The sequence below is a fragment of the Saccostrea echinata genome, unplaced genomic scaffold (assembly GCF_033153115.1).
Source record: "Saccostrea echinata isolate AGI-Se365-2 ecotype Australia unplaced genomic scaffold, CSIRO_AGI_Sech_v1 ptg000029l, whole genome shotgun sequence".
Classification (NCBI taxonomy): domain Eukaryota; kingdom Metazoa; phylum Mollusca; class Bivalvia; order Ostreida; family Ostreidae; genus Saccostrea; species Saccostrea echinata.
The window spans coordinates 275,637-297,461 of record NW_026889778.1 but is presented as its reverse complement, the minus strand read 5'-3'; the positions used below and the strand labels follow the sequence as shown (position 1 = coordinate 297,461).

At 35.7% G+C, this 21,825-nt stretch overlaps 3 protein-coding genes across 3 annotated transcripts in view; 1 reads left to right on the top strand and 2 right to left on the bottom strand.

The window, feature by feature from the left end:
- LOC133195432 (uncharacterized) overlaps positions 1-21,825 on the bottom strand; it is a 466,395-nt gene that overhangs the window by 378,440 nt on the left and 66,130 nt on the right. The window lies entirely within an intron of this gene.
- Positions 11,046-12,444, bottom strand: LOC133194336 (uncharacterized). Its single transcript, XM_061330314.1, has one exon. It carries the CDS (start codon positions 12,421-12,423, stop codon positions 11,788-11,790), a length of 636 nt encoding a protein of 211 aa, XP_061186298.1. The 5' UTR covers positions 12,424-12,444; the 3' UTR covers positions 11,046-11,787.
- On the top strand, positions 15,891-19,115 carry LOC133194335 (3-beta-hydroxysteroid-Delta(8),Delta(7)-isomerase-like). Its single transcript, XM_061330313.1, has 3 exons — positions 15,891-16,307; positions 17,051-17,087; positions 18,309-19,115. The coding sequence occupies exons 1-3, from the start codon at positions 16,016-16,018 to the stop codon at positions 18,658-18,660; spliced, it is 681 nt and encodes a 226-aa protein (XP_061186297.1). The 5' UTR covers positions 15,891-16,015; the 3' UTR covers positions 18,661-19,115.

Below are 21,825 nucleotides of genomic sequence, written 5' to 3'. Positions count from 1 at the left end.
CTGTTTAACCAATAACCTTACCCAGGATACATTTTTATTCACTTTCACCAAAAACATGAAAAAGGTTATCTCTAAAATAAAAGTTAAACTGTACATTTTTGAAACAGACATGAAGATATTAAGAGTCGGAAATTCGAAGACTGGGTTACTAAACAATCATTCAAATTAATTTAACAGAACGACTTATATAACAATCAAAACTAATGCCGAGAGGTTCCGATACTTAATGATTCCATCTCGCCCCCTCCCCCTTCTCTCACAAATAGGAAAAATGTAGTAGTGTTACAACAAAGTATTTATAATTCATTCCTTCCTTTTAAAATTGAGGTTTGCGTTAAGATGTAGCCATTAATATGTTTTAAAATTTGCAGTGATATTTCAGTGATATCATTACTTTACGCAATATATTAGATCAAACCGGGCCCCTACAGCAGTTGTGTTTATTAGTCTTGTATTCACAGGGGTACAAAATTTGAAAATATTTATAATTTTTACCGCAGTACCTTAAATCCTGGAGTCTGCAGACTGTCGGGTGAATGAAGGAGTACCTCCTTTGTGTCCGCTGGCCTTGGAGAAATGTTTATGGCCCTACTTTCCGCCCTGCTTTAAACATCTATCACTGGACAATGGAAAAATCTCGTGGTTTATCACGAGAAATGATAACCAATCAGTACATGTGTACTTAAATCTGCATATCACTGCGTTATCACTTCGTATCATTCAGGTCTAACTATATAAACGTACATAAACATACCGAATTACATATCGTGTAAACGTGGACAAAGCCTGGACGCTGTGGACATACTGCGTGTATGTACATGTACAGCTATATATCTAATATATAAAGACATCAGGGATTACAGACAGCGACATCCTGATTGTGTGACCTCACCCCCCATCCCACTTGTGTATACTGGACCAGAGATGGATAAATGATTGAGAATCTATGATCATCCCCTTAGATACTAGTGATAATATACTTTGACACCCCCCCCCCCCATCTTCCCGCATACACACACCCACACACTTTTTAATAGTAAAAGTTTTTTTTTTTTCAACCCCCTCTAAATAGGTAGATCGAGGATGGACTTTTTCGTTTGATCTCTTGTATCGTCTTTTATTCAATTGTCGTTTATTTCTCTGACCCCCCCCCCCCCCTTTCCATTTTAAAGCCAATAATACGTGCTTGTTCTATTTCAATTTATATTATCATAGGAGATGGACAAACATGCGAGAAAAATGCCCGCGGTTCTATAAATAAAATGTGAAAAAAAAATTAAATCTTATATATAGCACATTTTCTTTTATATTCCAGTTAACAATAATGTGTACTTTCTGTAAAATCTACACTTTTATATTCCAGTTAACAATAATGTGTACTTTCTGTAAAATTTTTTCAGCAATCTAGATCTCACAAGTGTAAATATTATTTGTCTATGAAAGCATGCACACATCAAAAAGAATGAAAACGATCATTTCTTCATGCTTGATGTATATCATAATTTTTTTTATATAGGTGGGTTATTTTTGGGGGGAAGTATATTTTCAAAGTATGTTTAAAAATGCTTTACAAAAACATGAAACAAGGACCCACTCTACTTTAAAAAAACGCTTTTATGAAACAGAATTCGTACCTTCCACATATCACAAACAAAATTTAAATGCCTCTAAATGTTATGAACTGTGTAGTGTAGTGGTTAGCGTGACATTCACCGAGACAAAAGTAACTGATACTCGCAATTTATCTATTTGTTTAGATAGAAGAATTTTTGCCGAAAGAATTTTTCCACAGGAAAGTTTTGTCATGATTTCATACCTTCCAATAATTAGAACTTTGCTGTAAATCCTGAGCTTACAAATTGAATAATTTGATTTTTATATTATTGAAGCTTTATATGTAGGCATTTTACAACGGTTACCCTTATCATATCTTTTACTGGTTCGTGGACACGTAATTTCGTAGGTGACTCGCTTATACAGTAGATTCAATCCGCATTTCCGGAAAATCAAGATATATATGTAAACAGAGAAAAAGTAGATATACAGTTAACAAAAACCTGTCCTGTATTTCTAAATATAGAGATTGATTATAAGAATATGCAGTAAACAGTTCAAGTTTCTTAATTTAACACTATCTATAACTATATGTACATGTATACATGGAGGAATATCACCGAGAAAAATTAACGTTTTTGAAATAAGTTTTTAATATATAAAACTTAATTTGGATGTTTATCCTTGAAATTCCTTGTCTATTATTTTGTGAGCTTTTTATCTATTTGTGTCTTGTTATAATCTCATTTTCCCTGGAGCCAGATTTATAGATGTCCCAGGACCTGATAATCTTGTATTCTATAACTTTGTATGTATAAGATATTTCTTTAATATCTTTTCACTTGTTTATCAAATAATTCCTCTACGTGTCACAATTCTATTATTGTTTACTCTCAATCTTACAAAAGCTATATTCTAGAGACTTTCGGAGGCCCAATGCTCTACCGGACACAGTTTACTCTCAATCTTACAAAAGCTATATTCTAGACACTTTCGGAGGCCCAAAGCTCTAGCGGCCACATTTAATTTACTCTCAATTTTACAAAAGCGCTAGCTATATTCTAGAGACTTTCGGAGGCCCAATGCTCTACCGAACACAATTTACTCTCATGCCATCTTACAAAAGCTATATTCTAGAGACTTCGGAGGCCCAATGCTCTAGCGGCCACAGTTTACTCGCAATCCTACAAAAGCTATATTCTAGAGACTTTTGGAGGCCCAATGCTCTATCGGCCACATGTAACTCGTTTAAAATTCAGTTTTGACTCCTTAAACTATTGTAGAAACTCATGTTGATTGTAATTAACTATTGTCTTTATCTACAACAAATTCGGAAACCTGATTTTATCATTCCTTCATTGTAGATTTGAAGACCATAGGGAAAGGCACCTTTATTATTGACGGTTAATTACGGCCCCTTGACGATTAATTACGGCCCGACAGAGCTGCTACTTTACGCCATTCCAAGCTTTTTTTCTGTTTAGAGTCCACTTCACTCATTCAAGAATCTACCTAGCTATTCATTCAATATTAAAAAAAATCAAAGTCAGAAAAACCATGTCTTTCAAAGTATTTGATTGGATAATTCTATTTTTCTGAGAGAAAGATCTATTTCTTTGCAAAGTCGAGTTAGAAAATACTTACTGATTAGTTACCTTATTTGACAAATTCTCAAACAATATAGAACCAGAAGTCTCTGATGAGACTGTAGCTCTACTGGTCTGTTTGTATAACAAAAGAAAAGTAGCACTTGGATTTGAAACATTGCAACATGCAACAATGAATAGAATTATGTATCTTAATGTAGTCTACTTCTGTGCCAAGTTATATTGAAATCAAATGAAAACTGTAGGAGGAGTAGCGTTGTGAAAGTATTTCACGGAAATTTCTATTTTTAGTAACCATGACAACACCGTTCACCCAAATAAAAAAAACAGAAATACATATTATGTATCGTAGTGTATTCTAACTGTGTGCCAAATTAGATTGAAATCAGACCAAAATTGTAGGAGGAGTAACATTTAATGGGAATTTCACAAAAATTTCTATTTTAAGTAACCATGGCAACACTGTTCATCGAATTCAAAAACCAATGCAATAAATTATGTATCTTAGTATAGTCTTCTTGTATGCCTAATTATATTATAAGCAGACTAAAACTGTAGCAGGAATAGTGTTTTAATGGAATTTCACAGAAATTTCTATTTTTAGTAACCATGGCAACACCGTCCATCGAAATCAAAAATTGATGCACTAAATTATGTATCTTAGTGTAGTCTACTTGTGTGCCAAGTTATATTGAAATTGGACCAAAACTGTAGGAGGAGTAGCGTTTTAAAGGAATTTCACAGAAATTTCTATTTTTAGTAACCATGGCAACACCGTCCATCAAAATCAAAAACCGATGCACTAAATTATGTATCTTAGTGTAGTCTACACGTGTGCCAAGTTATATTGAAATCGGACCAAAACTGTGGGAGGAGTAGCGTTTTAAAGGAATTTCACAGAAATTTCTATTTTTAGTAACCATGGCAACACCGTCCATCGAAATTAAAAACCGATGCACTAAATTATGTATCTTAGTGTAGTCTACTTGTGTGCCAAGTTATATTGAAATCGGACCAAAACTGTAGGAGGAGTAGCGTTTTGAAAAATTGTTTACAGACAGACGGACAGACAGACAGACAGACAGACAGACAGACGGACGGACGACGGACACCTTACTATCGCATAAGCTCTTCTGGTCTCTGACCAGTAGAGCTAAAAACTGACCAAAAAAATCAATTCCTATGCTATTTATTTTTTGTTTTTTAATCGCATCTGGGGTATCAAAATCCAAGGGCACACGAACGCTTAACATAGAAATTAACCGACAGCTGTAGAAACAGCCACGTTACATGTTTAATCGCCCCTTCTTTCGGTTGCGCTAAAATTGCGTGTAACGTCCAGAAATCAGACTCCATAACTCCTAACCTAAAATTGCGTGTAACGTCCAGAAATCAGACTTCATAACTCCTAACTTAAAATTGCGTGTAACGTCCAAAAATCAGACTTCATAACTCCTAACCTAAAATTGCGTGTAACGTCCAGAAATCAGACTTCATAACTCCTAACCTAAAATTGCGTGTAACGTCCAGAAATCAGACTTCATAACTCCTAACCTAAAATTGCGTGTAACGTCCAGAAATCAGACTCCATAACTCCTAACCTAAAATTGCGTGTAACGTCCAGAAATCAGACTTCATAACTCCTAACCTAAAATTGCGTGTAACGTCCAGAAATCAGGCTTCATAACTCCTAACCTAAAATTGCGTGTAACGTCCAGAAATCAGACTTCATAACTCCTAACCTAAATTCACCTTGTTATACCTTATCTATTGCAGCGTGTTACCTTGTTGTTATCCAGCACTGATCAATGTTTGTGAACAGATTATTCTAATTCCGACACAGCAATCTGCACTCGCTGACCCCGGCTTTAGTACATGTTTGTGTTGTTTATGCTAAACAAGGAATATACTACATATACACTTTGCGGCAAAACTTGAGCAATTCAAAATATTCCCATCGCAGTGTTAGATTTTACCCAAGCAGTGAGCAAAAAAATGCCATGAACTTATTCTTCATGGGTTTTCTCGATCCGAAAGCAGTCATTTCATTTTTCATTGATAGAACACCCCTTATATTATGTAAGACGCGTTAATAATTGAATACTCCTTATATTCCATAAGACTCATCAGGTATAGAACACCCCTTATATAACGTAAGACTCATCAGGTATAGAACACCCCTTATATTACGTAAGACTCATCAGGTATAGAACACCCCTTATATTACGTAAGACTCATCAGGTATAGAACACCCCTTATATAACGTAAGACTCATCAGGTATAGAACACCCCTTATATAACGTAAGACTCATCAGGTATAGAACACCCCTTATATAACGTAAGACTCATCAGGTATAGAACACCCCTTTTATAACGTAAGACTCATCAGGTATAGAACACCCTTTATATAACGTAAGACACATCAGGTATAGAACACCCCTTATATAACGTAAGACTCATCAGGTATAGAACACCCCTTATATAACGTAAGACTCATCAGGTATAGAACACCCTTTATATAACGTAAGACTCATCAGGTATAGAACACCCCTGATATTATGTAAGACTCATCAGGTATAGAACACCCCTTATATTATGTAAGACTCATCAGGTATAGAACACCCTTTATATAACGTAAGACTCATCAGGTATAGAACACCCCTGATATTATGTAAGACTCATCAGGTATAGAACACCCCTTATATTATGTAAGACTCATCAGGTATAGAACACCCCTTATATAACGTAAGACACATCAGGTATAGAACACCCCTTATATTCCATAAGACTCATCAGGTATAGAACACCCCTTATATAACGTAAGACTCATCAGGTATAGAACACCCCTTATATAACGTAAGACTCATCAGGTATAGAACACCCTTTATATAACGTAAGACTCATCAGGTATAGAACACCCTTTATATAACGTAAGACTCATCAGGTATAGAACACCCCTTATATTATGTAAGACTCATCAGGTATAGAACACCCTTTATATAACGTAAGACACATCAGGTATAGAACACCCCTTATATTCCATAAGACTCATCAGGTATAGAACACCCCTTATATAACGTAAGACTCATCAGGTATAGAACACTCCTTATATTATGTAAGACTCATCAGGTATAGAACACCCTTTATATAACGTAAGACTCATCAGGTATAGAACACCCTTTATATAACGTAAGACTCATCAGGTATAGAACACCCCTTATATTATGTAAGACTCATCAGGTATAGAACACCCTTTATATAACGTAAGACTCATCAGGTATAGAACACCCTTTATATAACGTAAGATGCATCAGGTATAGAACACCCCTTATATTATGTAAGACTCATCAGGTATAGAACACCCCTTATATAACGTAAGACTCATCAGGTATAGAACACCCCTTATATAACGTAAGACTCATCAGTTATAGAACACCCCTTATATAACGTAAGACTCATCAGGTATAGAACACCCCTTATATTACGTAAGACTCATCAGGTATAGAACACCCCTTATATAACGTAAGACTCATCAGGTATAGAACACCCCTTATATTACGTAAGACTCATCAGGTATAGAACACCCCTTATATTACGTAAGACTCATCAGGTATAGAACACCCCTTATATTATGTAAAACTCATCAGGTGTAGAACACCCCTTATATTACGTAAGACTCATCAGGTATAGAACACCCCTTATATTACGTAAGACTCCTCGATTATAGAACTCTCCTTATTTTACGTAAGACGCGTTAATGATCCAACGCCTCTTATATTCCGTAAAACGCGTCACTGATAAACAACCCTTATAGGTTCTGTAAGACGCGTCAGTAATTGAACACCTTTTATATTCCGTAAGATGCTACAGTGATCGAACACTCCTTTTTCCGTAAGACATTTGCTGAAAGAACACCACTAGACACGTCAATGGTTGAACACCACTAGACACGTCACTGATAGAACACCACTAGACACGTCACTTATAGAACACCACTAGACACATCACTGATAGAACACCACTAGACAAGTCACTGATTGAACAGCACTAGAAACGTCAATGATAGAACAGCACTAGACACGTCACTGATAGAACACCCCTTGACACGTCATTGATAGAACACCACTAGACACGTCACTGATAGAACAGCACTAGACACGTCAGTGACAGAACATTCCTAGACACTCACTGATAGAACACCTCAGACACGTCACTGACAGAACACTACTAGACACGTCACTGATAGAACATCACTAGACACGTCAATGATAGAACACCACGAGACACGTCACTGATAGATCACCACTAGACACTTCACTGATAGAACACCACTAGACACATCACTGATAGAAAAGCACTAGACACATCACTGATAGAACACCACTAGACATGTCACTGATAGAACACCACTAGACACGTCACTGATAGAACACCACTAGACACATCACTAAAAGAAAACCACTAGACACGTCACTGATAGAACACCACCAGACACGTCACTGATAGAACACCACCAGACACTTCACTGATAGAACAGCACTAGACACTCACTGATAGAACAGCACTAGACACGTCACTGATAGAACACCACTAGACACTCACTGATAGAACAGCACTAGACACGTCACTGATAGTACAGCACTAGACACGTCACTGATAGAACAGCACTAAACACGTCACTGATAGAACACCACTAGACACGTCACTGATAGAACACCACTAGACACGTCACTGATAGAACACCACTAGACACTCACTGATAGAACACCACTAGACACGTCACTGATAGAACACCACTAGACATGTCACTAATAGAGCACCACTAGATACGTCACTGATAGAATACCACAAGACACATCACTGATAGAACACCACTAGACACGTCACTGATAGAACACCACTAGACACTCACTGATAGAACACCACTAGACACGTCACTGATAGAACACCACTAGACACGTCACTGACAGAACACCACTAGACACGTCACTGATAGAACACCACTAGACACGTCACTGGTGTTCCGTAAGACAAGTACTTGCTAAAATAGATAGTTCAACTTACATAAGCTCAAACACAGAGATACACAAAACTAAAGCCTGGATTACAAACAAATATTTACATTTCCAAATAGTTTTTCCTTAAGATTCTTTGCAAATTAGAAAAAAAATCACGTTCTCACGAATTACCGTGGGATGAGTAAGAATATTTCCATTGTGAAGTACTAGTAATTGAAGTAAAAAAAAAAGTGCAAACTTTTTTTTCAAAAATGATCGTTAAATGACCACAATATGTGGCAGGTCATCAGAAAAATAATGTAAATATAAGATATGAATTTGATTATTGAGAAATTCATGAAGTACATGAACTACAACGCTTCACGCCGGCATATTTATCATGTAGCGCTAAAGCACTTCATGATATATGCAGGCGTAAAACGTCGTAGAATTCTCAAAAAATTAAATTCATTTCTTAAACCAGTCTTTTAATGCATTGAATGACTACAAAATATATCCTCATCAAGAACTAATCAAAGCAAAGAAAACAATAGACCCAGGGGCAACATCGCTCACCTGAGCACTCTTGCTAGGAAAAAGCAAAAATCAGTTCAATCATGAAAAGTTTTGACATAAAAGTGGTTCGAGGTGAGGGGGGGGGGGGTTGATTTGAACTAACTTGAATCTATACTTCATAGGGATGCTTTTGAATTAATATGACAAATAATGGCTTTGCTGTTCTTAAGAAGACAATTTTTATTGATATATCGTTTGTATTCCCTTGTATAACTATTCTTCTGGGGGTCATAATTTGAACAAAATTTGAATCTACATTACCCGAGGATGCTTCCATATAAATATGACCAATCATGGCTTTGCTGTTCTTGAGAAGACTTTTACAGATTTTTCGTATATATTCCTATGTGAAACTTTGATCGCACATTGTGGCCCCACCCTACCCCTGGGGGTCACGATTGGAACAAACTTGAATCATCACTACCTGAGGATGCTTCCATATAAAAATGACCAATCATGGCTTTGATGTTCATAAGAAAAGCATTTTTAAAGATTTGTCCTATGTATTCCTATGTAAATCATTGATCGCCCATTGTGGCCCCACCCTACCCCCGGGGATCATGATTTGAGCAAACTTGAATCTACACTACCTGAGGATGCTTCCATATAAACATGACAAATCATGTCTTTGCTGTTCTTGAGAAGAAGATTTTTATGTAAAACTTTAATCGCCCATTGTGGCCCCACTCCACCCCTGGGGTCATGATTTGAGCAAATTTGAATCTACACCACCTGAGGATGCTTCCATATAAATATGACCAATCATGGCTTTGCTGTTCTTGAGAAGAAGATTTTTAAAGATTTTTCCTGTGTAAAACTTTGATCGCCCATTGTGGCCCCACCCTACCCCCAGGGGTCATGATTTGAACAAACTTGAATCTACACTACCTGAGGATGCTTCCAAATAAGCTTCATATTTTCAAGCACAGTGGTTCTTGAGAAGAGGAATTTTAAATGATGCCATCAATTTTTCACGAATTCATAATTATCTCCCCTTGGAAGGAGGCGTGACCCTTCATTTGAACAAACTTGAATTCCCTTTACTCATGGATACTTTGTGGCTAGTTTGGTTGAAATTTGCCCAGTGGTTCTTGAGAAGAAGATGAAAACGTGAAAAGTTTACGACAATGACAACGCCAACAACAACGACGACGACGACAACGACGACAGACAACGGACAAAGAATCTGGGGGGATAAGACGAGCCATGTGCCCATGCCCATTTTTCGGCTATGCAAGAACATTTATTGGAAAAAATCTCTCAATTGTTCGAATTTACTTAAGCATTTTAATGTTTACCGTAGTTTTCAAAATGATATTTATATTCTAAACAAGCTAAACAGTTGACTTTCATTTACTGTCACAAATGTCTAACATGGGTAAGGACTTCTATTTATAATAAATCTGCATATTGAGTGTTTACACTTATTGTGGAGATATTATAAAAATGTTAACATCGTATATAATGATAATGGTGATCTAGAAGCGCTTTTATTTAAAATAAATAAAAACGGGAATAAAAGTATTCAAATATCTATTATAATTTTTATCCGGCATTTTAAATAATTTACTGTAAGTAAGTTCATTACTACATGTATATATTTTATTTCCAGTGAAAAAATATGTTATTCCTATAGACATTTTTTATAAAGTAAAACAAAATTAAAAACCAAAAAAAAAAAAAAAAAAAAAAATCAAAAAATCAGTGCATGACTCGAATACTTTCCTCAATAAAAAGAGCTCCTCGCTAACCACTAGACCACGGAGTCACACTTATATGTCTTTTTAAATAGCATACAGTTCTCTATATTTAGCAAGCGTTTTTGGACTTAGATTTTTTTAAGACCACGGTGAAAATTTAAGTAAGTTAACTTAATTTTTTATGTAGAGTGGGTCTTCATACCAAATTTTTGCAAGTATAAAAAGCAACATCTTTCCATTGCCTTTCCTTAATCGTTCTCCAAAAAATGGTACGATGACCCACTCTATTTAAAAAATGTAGTTATATCATCCAATTTATGTCAGTTTCTGTGAAATTGAGCGTGATGCCGTTTTCTTGTGTTAATCAGAATCATTTTCGCTGTTACAGTATTCAGGTTTTGTCAAATTTGTATGCAAATGGTAATAAGCATTACATTAATTCAACAAAAAGTGAAATTTTTGTAAAATGAATTTTTTGATTTTTTATCGATCGTTATGTAGACATATGGCTCGGCTTATCCCTCCAGTTTCTTTTGATCAGAAAAACTCACTTGAGCCGCAGGTGAGCTAAAAAGGACAAGATGTCAAAATCAAAGCAAAGAAAAACAGGACAAAATGTCAAAAATTTATTTTCATGATGAGTACTTTTCAACAGATAAGTGATAGTTATTATAAACATTTAATTTGCGTGAACAGTCTCAAATCACAATGCATTCACTTTTTTGTGTTTTGAGAGAGAGAGAGAGAGAGAGAGAGAGAGAGAGAGAGAGAGAGAGAGAGAGAGAGAGAGAGAGAGAGAGAACAATGTCATACTTTATATGTTAACAAACTGGTTATACACACTATGAAACCATTAATATCACACGTCTGTTTCTGACATAAAACATAAAACACACTAACAATTTCTGTCGCCGCCTACGTATTGAATAAACTTTTTAGAACTAAGTGTTTGTAAAATGCGTTAAGAGATTTTAATAAGTATGCTGGCTTTTCGTATTTCCAGAATTGTATGCATTAAATTTTAAGTAAAAATATTCTTTCAGAATTTTCACAGTGTTTTCCGAACGTGATGCACTTTCACACCGTTCAGAGTTTATAGAGAATAGAATGAAAGTTCCGAACACTGATACACAAATGATAAAACACAAACAATAGAAGCAACAGAACATACGCTGTCAAACATTATCTGAAACAAACCATTGGTATAATATATAATTTATTACCATACAAAGAACATAGAATTTTAACGATCTCACAACGGCCATAAAAATATTAATATCGATGTTACTTTCTCTTTATTCAAATCACACTCCACTCATTAAGACATTCATCCATTCACAGGTCTCTCCTAAGTCATAGGTCACGTGACCACAGTAACGTTCCCAGGATGACCATTGTCCAGACCGTCTTGATGTCCAGTCTGGTTCTCACACTGCTATTCCCTCCCTGTTCGCTGGCCACTGGATTCTTGTCCGGCTCTGGACCCCTCTGGTCAGATTTCTCCGGACACTTATTTACTGCCGAGTTGATGGGAGGAAACATTTCTGTCTTCACAACACTGTTGATTAATTTCCACGACTCTGAATTATCGTCAAAGGCCGAGGATTGAAGATCATTGATCTCATGGAATTCGTAAAGCCCCGGCCCTTTAGTTTCCCGGAGTCCGAGAATCATAACGGCGCCAGTTTTCTCAAAGTTTGACGTTATCTTGACCCAGTAGACGTAGGTCCCCGAGCAGGCGGACCGCGGACTCACGCCCTCTACCGTTATGTTTTCCAGGATAGTCGTGTTGCCTTTGATGATACAGAACACACGGAATGTGGCGTCAGTGAGAGGATCCCCCTGGACAAAATCAATCACCTCCCCATAAACAATGACTTGTAGCTGCGAGACCAGGTCCTCAGGGGTCAATTTATTGTACTTATCGTCCACCAGACACCCACTGACCACGGACAAACAAACAAACCAGGCCAACACTCGGACCTCCATAATACCACTGTTATTCTCTAGAGTTGAATCCCAGGAATGCAGACAATTCTCTGTGTACGACGACCCGCTTTTGATATAATGTTCACTGTTTCTTTTCACTCTGACCACTTCCTATATACATTTTTTTCTGTGACTGTAACTTCAAGTATTTGTACATTACAAAGTAGCTAGTAAATGTGTCTGACTTGTAACAAACGTCGTGTTGCGGGACGAGTTAATCTTTGATTACCTCCGGTAAGTGACCATTTTAAGAACACGAAAATAGGCAGCACCTCCGGTAAGTGACCATTTTAAGAACACGAAAATAGGCAGCATTTGAGAAAGACAAAGCTGAGAAGGGGTCACTGCTATGTAATCGTTCTGAGAGAAACTTTTATTCCAGACCTTCCTCAGTCGTGGTACCCAGTCATGCTAAATTTTACAGTCTAGCGAGAGCTGCGTCAACGAACCGGCACTTATAATCATTTCATTCAGGAATATATTCGTGCAAAATATATCATGTAAATGTTATATTTACTGTGGGGGTAGGGCTGGGGCCCACCCACCCCACCGAATTCAAAAGTTACAACATGACACTATAGCGTGGTCAGCAAGCTAGCATGTAGCATACTTAATCTACATGTATATTATTCTCTTTAGAGAAGTGGACAGGCTTTCGCCTACATCCACTTCTCTTCGCAAGCCTTCATGTTTTGATTCTGGAAAACGTGTAAATCTCGAACCGGTGACGGTCTACACTTCAACTGACATTTCGTCTAAAATACGTCTGAATGTACGTAATAGACGTGTTGTATTAACAATTTTAACATAAATACACACAACTGTCACAAGAAAACTGACCTTTAAGTATTGTTAATCCATTTTCACAAGTTCTCCATCCCGGATTTAAACTAATGTTTATCTACCACAGCTTATTAGAAAAAATTGAAAATTTTAAGTCGGATAATTTGGAAAAATTGGTGAAGAAGTATTTTATAGTTCAAAAAAGTTCTTGACAATTCACTTTTGATTTAGCATATTATTCAAAATTAATATTATTACCTTTACTTATTTTTACTATTTTAATACAATTTAAATGTAAATTTGAGCTTAAAAAATACTTCATTACTTCCTCACTGACAATACTAAAAAATATTTTCTTTTATTTTTAAACGATATTAACTCTACCTTTCCCGAGAAATGAAAAAAAAATTTAAACAAAGATCAAAAGAATTTGAACGAAACTTGAGGAAATACTGTCTCGTTAGTTTAAACAGAGTAGACGATTTCTCTCGTTTCATTATTATTTTGTAAAAATAGTTTCCATTTTTATCCGAATTAGAGATTTTTGAATACTTCAAGAGTTACTTGCACATAATTTAAATCCGGGATGGAGAACTTGTGAAAATGGATTAACAATACTTAAAAGTCAGTTTTCTTGTGACATTTGTGTGTATTTATGTTAAAATTGTTAACATAACACGTCTATTACGTACATTCAGACGTATTTTAGACGAAATGTCAGTTGAAGTGTAGACCGTCACCGGTTCGAGATTTACACGTTTTCCAGAATCAAAACATGAAGGCTTGCGAAGAGAAGTGGATGTAGGCGAAAGCCTGTCCACTTCTCTAAAGAGAATACATGTATATATGCACTAATTCGGTTTTTTTCTGAAGCTGGTTATGATGAACATTGAAGTATATCATGGACATATTTGTACCAGAAACAACATAAAAATTCGGGATATACATGTAGTCTGGATATCAATAGAAGGGTAATTCCCCTGGTAGAAGAGTCGCGCTCAGGTTTCCATACAAAGAAAATACCAAAAATTCGGAGGTAAACGGCCGAGTTAAGTGGCAAGGGGAATGATGAACTGTCCAGACGCCGGATCTGGCAGATAACTTTCCGTAGACGTGTTCCCCAGCCATAAGTTAAATATCACAGCCTAACGAGAGCTGCGTCAACGAACCAGCGCTTATAATTAGTACAAAGAATAATATAGAAGTACAAGCACCGTTCTGTTTGCTAGAAACGGATGCAATATTTTTAAATTAGACTTAAATTTCTAAGTTTTGAGAACGTTGGAAGGAAATTGAAACTAAAAATTGTTTATATATCACAAAAACCATGAATCTGCCTGTTCTCCAGGTGGACTTTTCATTTCTGCCGTTGATACTAAGACCCTCTACTAGGCATAAATGTGAACGTCTTATTCCTCGCTTGACGAGACTTCTCTCTCTTCGAGTTCCCTGACGATGATGCTCGGAGAATTGTCATCTACAAAAATTCTAAATTTTATAGAGGACAATACTGTGTCTTACAAATTAAAGAAACCTCGCGTACAATTTTATATCTGGTTGTTTGTAGTAAATAAACTGATTTAATTCTTAACTTCTCCTAATATCTTTACACTGCGGATTGTGAGGGGACATTGGGGGGGGGGGGGGCTGGGTCCCCTTTTTGATCCAAAATTTAGTTGAGATGCCTTAAATCATATATTTTGCTTTACCTTTTTGACATTCTTAAGAAAAAAATGCTTCTTTATGCTTGGTGCCAACAGTGTCGCCCATCTAAGTATTTGATTTATTGAATGTAAATGTCGTTTTTACTGGTTAGATATTAACTAATAATGCGACTGTTCTTTACTCGGAGATAAAATCTCAAGCATTACAGAATTTATATGAACATTCAAAGACTTTAAAAATTTAGAGCTTCCGCGATTCACGGGAAAAAAAGACACAGACACTTGGTTTTTGTTTCTTCATTTTATTTATTTATTTTTACTTTATTTTTTGAGTCCCACCACCTACACAATGTTAAAGTAGCAATCTAAGAAAGATAACTGCATCGTGAGAGAAGAAAACAATGACGTCCAAGTAGGCAGCACTTGAGCACTATATTAATATTTAATATACTATAACCACATTATTATAAATAATAAAACCAAGGCAGTCCCACGGAAAGTTAACATTTCGTCTCATTTGATATATAATAAAATCTGTAAATATTTATATATATAAGGCATATAGTGTATATCGTCTTTGAATGTTGGTAGGGGTAGGGGCAGTCAGAAAATAATTGACAGACGTTTAAAAAAGGTCGATGAAACTTTGACAAGCCCCCCCCCCCTCCCGAAAGAAGGGGGAGGTGGACTTTTAAACTTAAAAGCCTACTTTTTAAGGACAAGTTTGGATACATTAATGAGAGGGTATATAAACGCCCCGCAACAAAAGAGGGGACATGCAGTTAGCCTTAAAAAAATTAAATACAAAAGATTTATTTTACACATTGTGTGCCTATATATACCCTTAAATTACTCCTTTACTATAGTTTTCGGACCTCATAGGCGGATCAAAGATATGAATCTATTTATTCATGCGAATCTTTTTGAAGCGGTAGATACCACAATAATCAACATTTCAACCAATGGTAGCGATCAACCTGAATATGCTCTTATTGATTAGTAATGGCAGAACTCGGTTCTGCTTGAGCAGTACATGTTTTACCCTGAAGTAGTCTGTGACGATGAACCGAAGTTTAAAAGTCAGAGGAAATCAGTGATCCGAGAAGACGACATGTAAACAGTGGTGGTCTCTCCTCCATTGCAAAATGCCTGAGGGAGAACAGACCCCCCACCCTTACTTTCCTCGCTCCTTGTCCCTCCCGGGATACAGACCTAATCGTGTCCGCCTCTCAGAGCTTCTTGGATTGTTCTTTGGTTTGGTCGCTGTGGTGCTTATCGGCACGTGGATTTTAGCAGGACGTTATAAGAAGCGAGGGGCGGATCGAGTGATAATATGCTGGTTTGTGGCGTGTGGTTTCATTCATTGTGTATTGGAGGGATACTTCGCTGTAAACCACCAGACTCTATCGGGGGGTGGATCATATCTGGCCGAAATGTGTAAGCTCCTTATCCCGCCGAGTAATTCTCTCTTTCTCTCTCTTTTTCTCCTGTAAGCCATTACTCCTCGATCTATCTCTGTTTCTCTATCAATTACAGAGAGGTAATTGTAATAATTATGTGCATGTTTATTTTTAACTTTGCATATATTAAAAAAAAAATCAAGTAGGTAGGGGAAATTCACTATTAAAACCATTATAAGTGTACTTGATATTAAACTGATTACAGTGTAGCGCAGTCGACACACTAATGTTCACGGCGATAAAGCTGCTTTGGTTGATATTATAGCATTACTCAGCTTGAATATACAGAGTTATATAGTGGCGGATCCACAAATATGACATGGACCCGATAATATCTCTTCTTAATCTGATAAGCTAATTGAAATAAAAGTGAGGGAGAAGTTATTTCGTAGGGTCAGGTTGATTAGTTCAGAAATGCAAAATGTGCTGGTAGTGTCCACTTCCTCCGACGTTTTAGAGGAAGAACCCCCTGGTCCAGCCTATAAATCCACAGCTGGTTTAGTTTCTGGCGCTGTTTGTGATTTATGTCTCCACGATACAAGTGTTAATTATTACATGTCAGTAATTATTAAAAGCTTATCCTTCGTTTACGATTTGATATCAGAATTACAGTTACACTATTTAAGATAGAGAAGGAATATTTACTTTTATTTAAGTAGTGTTCAACATATGAGATTTAAATCTCTCTCTCTCTGTACAATTTATGTTGCTTTTTTTTAGGGAAGGAATACGCTCATGGTGACAGTCGATACCTCACGTAAGTTATTAAAATAGAAACTAGAGGTTACAGTCCGGAATGACAGTTACTGAGTAGCATTTGTAGTTAAGTTTCAAATCATGATTGTGTAAGACTTGTCATTACTTGAATAAGAAGTTCAGGGTGTTCAAAAACATCAAAGTCATCCTTTCTTTGTAAAATGCGGGTCTGATTTCACATCTATGCAAGTTTGATCACTTGGGAATGGGTCTGTTTTATAAATCTCACATGCAGGAAATGAAACATCATTACTGAGCTGTACCTTAGGATGTAACATCTATTTAAGTTTCTATGGGGACCTGCTGTACGTCAAGACCACATATAATTAAATATTTTCTCATTAAATTTCCTATTTCATTTTATTGTTTTTGCAATTTCATCTCAACCTTTCTATTCTAATTCCTTATTTTAATTCCCAAATCTGTTTACTAAAGTTTTAGCTTTATTCCAACTTCATGTGTTTTTTTTTTATATTTTCAATCATACCTCTTTTTAGAATTAGGAAAACATCTAATTAGCGTATTTATAATAGAGCATGATTGGAGAGTTCAGATTCAAGTCCGTTCACACTTCCTTCCCTTAACCCCCCTCCTACCCCCCCCCCCCCCCCCCGCCAAGTGAGTGGATACAGCGTATCTCATACGGATACATAGACCTCCTTGACAACAAGGAGAATATGATAGGTAAATCTTACACTGACTAAGCTATACAAGATAAATGTAGACCAGGTTAGAGTTGTAGCCCATGGGCCTCTTCTTTTGTCTCCAGAACTGAAATAAATACAAGAATATGATAGGTAAATCTTACACTGACTAAGCTATACAAGATAAATGTAGACCAGGTTAGAGTTGTAGCCAATGGGCCTCTTCTTCAGAACTGAAACACAATGTAAATACAAGTATGTTAGTACTAAATTTTATTTCATAGTTAATTAAAATTTTATGAATTAATTAAAGTGTAAAATTAAGATTGTATCCATTGTGTGAATTTATCATTTCATGGATTATGTACATAATACAAAGGAAAAATGAGACAATTGCATTTCTTTGTGTCAAAAAAAAGTCACTTACGTCTTTTTATGTGTATTTTGTCTTTGGTTAATGAGATATAAATGATTCCTTTAATGTGTCTACCAAGTTGATCATTTGCAAGTACTTATAAATAACTTAAATATTTAAATAAATAAAACTTTAAATTACACGACTCCCTTATCATTTACAGGTCGGACTCTTTTGTTGTATGCATGGAAACCATCACTGCTCTGGTTGACGGTCCGCTGAGTTTTGCGGCGGCCATTGCTCATCTTACCGGAAGTCGTCACAGATATCCGCTTCAGTTAGTTGTGTCCCTTTGTCAGCTGTATGGCGACACACTCTACATGTGTATAGAAGCCAAGGACGATTTTATCCACGGGGAGTTTGGACATCCTCTACATTTTTGGTTTTATTTTGTTTTTCTGAACTTGTTTTGGATTTTTGTACCTTTAATCCTTATAGTTCAGGCTTATATAGCGCTTACAGTAGGAACAGGAACACACAGCGAATCAATACAGAGAGGAAAGAAACAAAAATAAACAGAGCAGAAAAAATAAATAAAAATAAACAGCAGAAAAAATAAACAAAAATAAACAGACCAGAAAAAGGGAAATATATCTGGAGTTTTCCTATTTGACTTATACAACTGTAACTTGTATTTATCTAAGCTATAGTTATAAGCTGAAAACTGTTCATTTTGTCAGATATTAGACGGTCCGAGGCGCTCTAGCGCCGAAGAGAGTCTAATATCTGACATAATGGTCAGTTTGAGGCTTATAACTTACTTAAAATATTTCGCCAATGTCGAACAATCCCATTGTTAACTTATTGGACAGCTGCAGGTAAACTGTTTTCATTCTGCTTTGCTGACTTTATTTGGCATTGTCCATTAAGTTATAGGCCAGAGAAAACTAGCTTTTGAATTTACCACTGTAGTTTATCAATAGTAGGCATCACTGAGTCACCATTTTTTATCAATAAATATGAACTTTAACTTTGTTTAGTCTTATTTGTCCGCATTGCGACATTTTTAAATATACATGTATACTACGCATGCGTAAAAGTTAATTTTATTAAATTCTTGACAATCATTCTACAACGCAATACGGCAGATGATGACATACATTTTAAAAAAAAAAACTTCCTCATATTCAGGTATTTCGGACAATGTCATGAAGAACACAAAATGAAAGCTAAAGCTTAGAGTTTCCTACCGTGAAATCTGGAGATATTTTTTTTTTATATCTTGGAGTTTGTAAGAAAAAGTTTCGAGACTGTGTAAAACAATAGGATTTGAAGGATATTACTCCAACCACTTTTGATTTTTTTGGTGAAATAGGGAGATTATTTCTGATATTTTTTTTAATTTGCTACAAACAGTTTCGCGAGTGTGCGCAGGTTTTGAAGAATTTTACTCCAGATACTCCTGAAAAGCAACGACAGACACTCGCTCAGATAACATGGGAATGGAAGAGCAAATGGTCACATCTAACGAAAATACATGTTTACGTCACAGAATCAGTCCAAATTTAGTGAACGGAATAGTTAAAGGAAGAAAAATGGATGTTAAACGCAAGAGAAAAAAAATCCCAAATCTGATTCTACTTTTGTGTCCCCAAGATTCTGTGAATGTTACGTATATCAAACAATGTGAAATAAAGAGTAATGAACGGTGAATTAATGGGGCCACTGATTTCTTTATATTTATTTATAAATTACGCTGCTAATTTCCTACATTGCTCATATTAAAGTGTTTGATTTATGAAAACTTTTTTCAGTACTACTTATTTATCTGCGTCATCTTTCTTTTAATTTCAATGTTACCTGTAGCTGTCCAATAAGTTAATCTTATATGACACCTACAGGTAACTTATTGGACGGAGTGCAGGACAATTAGAAACTTACTTGACCAACAAAAGGTGACGTCACAAAAATGTTTTAATTCATTATTATTTGTTTACACTCAAGTTTTGTAGGGGCGGGGGCTCAAGTCTAAATGCAACATCTAAAGTGTTGGACTATTCTTCATGCTCTGAAAATGCAGTGTGTTATTAGCATATTAGTTAATATTTTTGAATACAGACGCTTTAGTAATGACTCTCAAAAGATTTTCGTAGTTCTAATATGCAGAAAGGTAAAATCATTTTCAGAAATATTTGCAGATTAACGTAAGATGAAATCTGCGTGATAAAGCCACTAGTCAGTTAACTGGTATTTAATTTTTCAATGAAACACATTAGTTTATGTTACAAGTAAATTTAGAATACTTATGGCATTTCTTATTAAATTAACTTACTACAGCATGAGTATCTCGTACGGCTTTGTCGACATATTACTTTTCATTTCTTGTGTTATTTACAGGTGCGTGTTTGGACTTGAAGTAATGTATACAGTAAGGTTCAAGGAGGCTGGTTAGTCGACAATATACCGAATAGCTCTATGGAAAAAATATGAAATATGAATCTTAGCCATAAACTTTTAACACCATGGCTCTTTTTTTCCAGGAGGGTTAAGTAGTCTACATTGTGTTGTGACCACAGAGCCTTTTAATGGCATTGTTAATTATCTTATTATTTTTTTTTTACGTAGCTTTCTATCGAATTGATCAGTCATTTGCACACTCTGGTATGTTTGAATATTGATATGGAGATCGACACATTTATTAAGCTCGGTAACAGAATTTATATGTCCTAGATACAAAAATTAAGCTGCATTATCATTGATAGATAAATTATCAATTTATTTATTGAATGGTAAAATGTATTCATAAAAAAGAAAGTTTGAAGTGAACATTAAAATGTTGGTCAAAATAACCTTTTATTTTTTATACCAAATGTTTTATCTAGAACAGATGTCAGTATCTCTCTTTTTATTTTAAAAGATCCGCCCGCGTGGCGCAGTGGTTAGAGCGTTTGCCCTAGAGTCGCGGAGTAAGGAGACCACCGTAAACCGAGATCCGTGTCGCAGTAGGAGCTGAAAAACATCCCTCACTGCTCAAAGGCCGTAAGTGCCGAGTACAGGTCTAAATTTGCAGCTCTCCACCGGCAAGTGGTGGTGTCTCAGTATGAGTGAAAATTTCTTGAAGGGACGTTAAACAAACAAACAAATTATTAATAGATGACCTTTAAGAGAAATTTATTCATTTGCATAGAAATGTAGGAAAGAAAATGTTTTAGAACATGTCAGATATATGCAAATCAGAACATGTATTAATGTGTGCATATATTTAGAGAATAGACAATTTAGATGATTGATATTCATAAATAATGAATAAAAAACACGGAAAATCAGGTAAAATACTGAATATTATTATTGATAAGTATGTCTGACGCTGATGCATAAAGCAGTCAATCCTGATGCAATACATATAAACTTTTTTTTTTGTTTTTCGTTGTGTTCTATATTTATATAGATATTTGGTTTTCTATGTTTTTCCCCCGCATAAATTATTTAGAGACCTTAAACATTATCGACAGATGATGAATTAGAAGTCATTTCTTTATAGAAATTAAGATTCCCTGGTAAATCTTAATTGTTGTTTCCTGTAAAATGATGTAAAAGATTGCTGCATGAAAGAATAATATTTTTACCCTGAGTCAGCGACAAATAGCTCTATTTTCAACACGCACCTGCATTTATTCATTAACACTGAAGTGATAATTTACCTTAAATTTTAGTTTCATGGGGAAAAAAATCATAGCTTT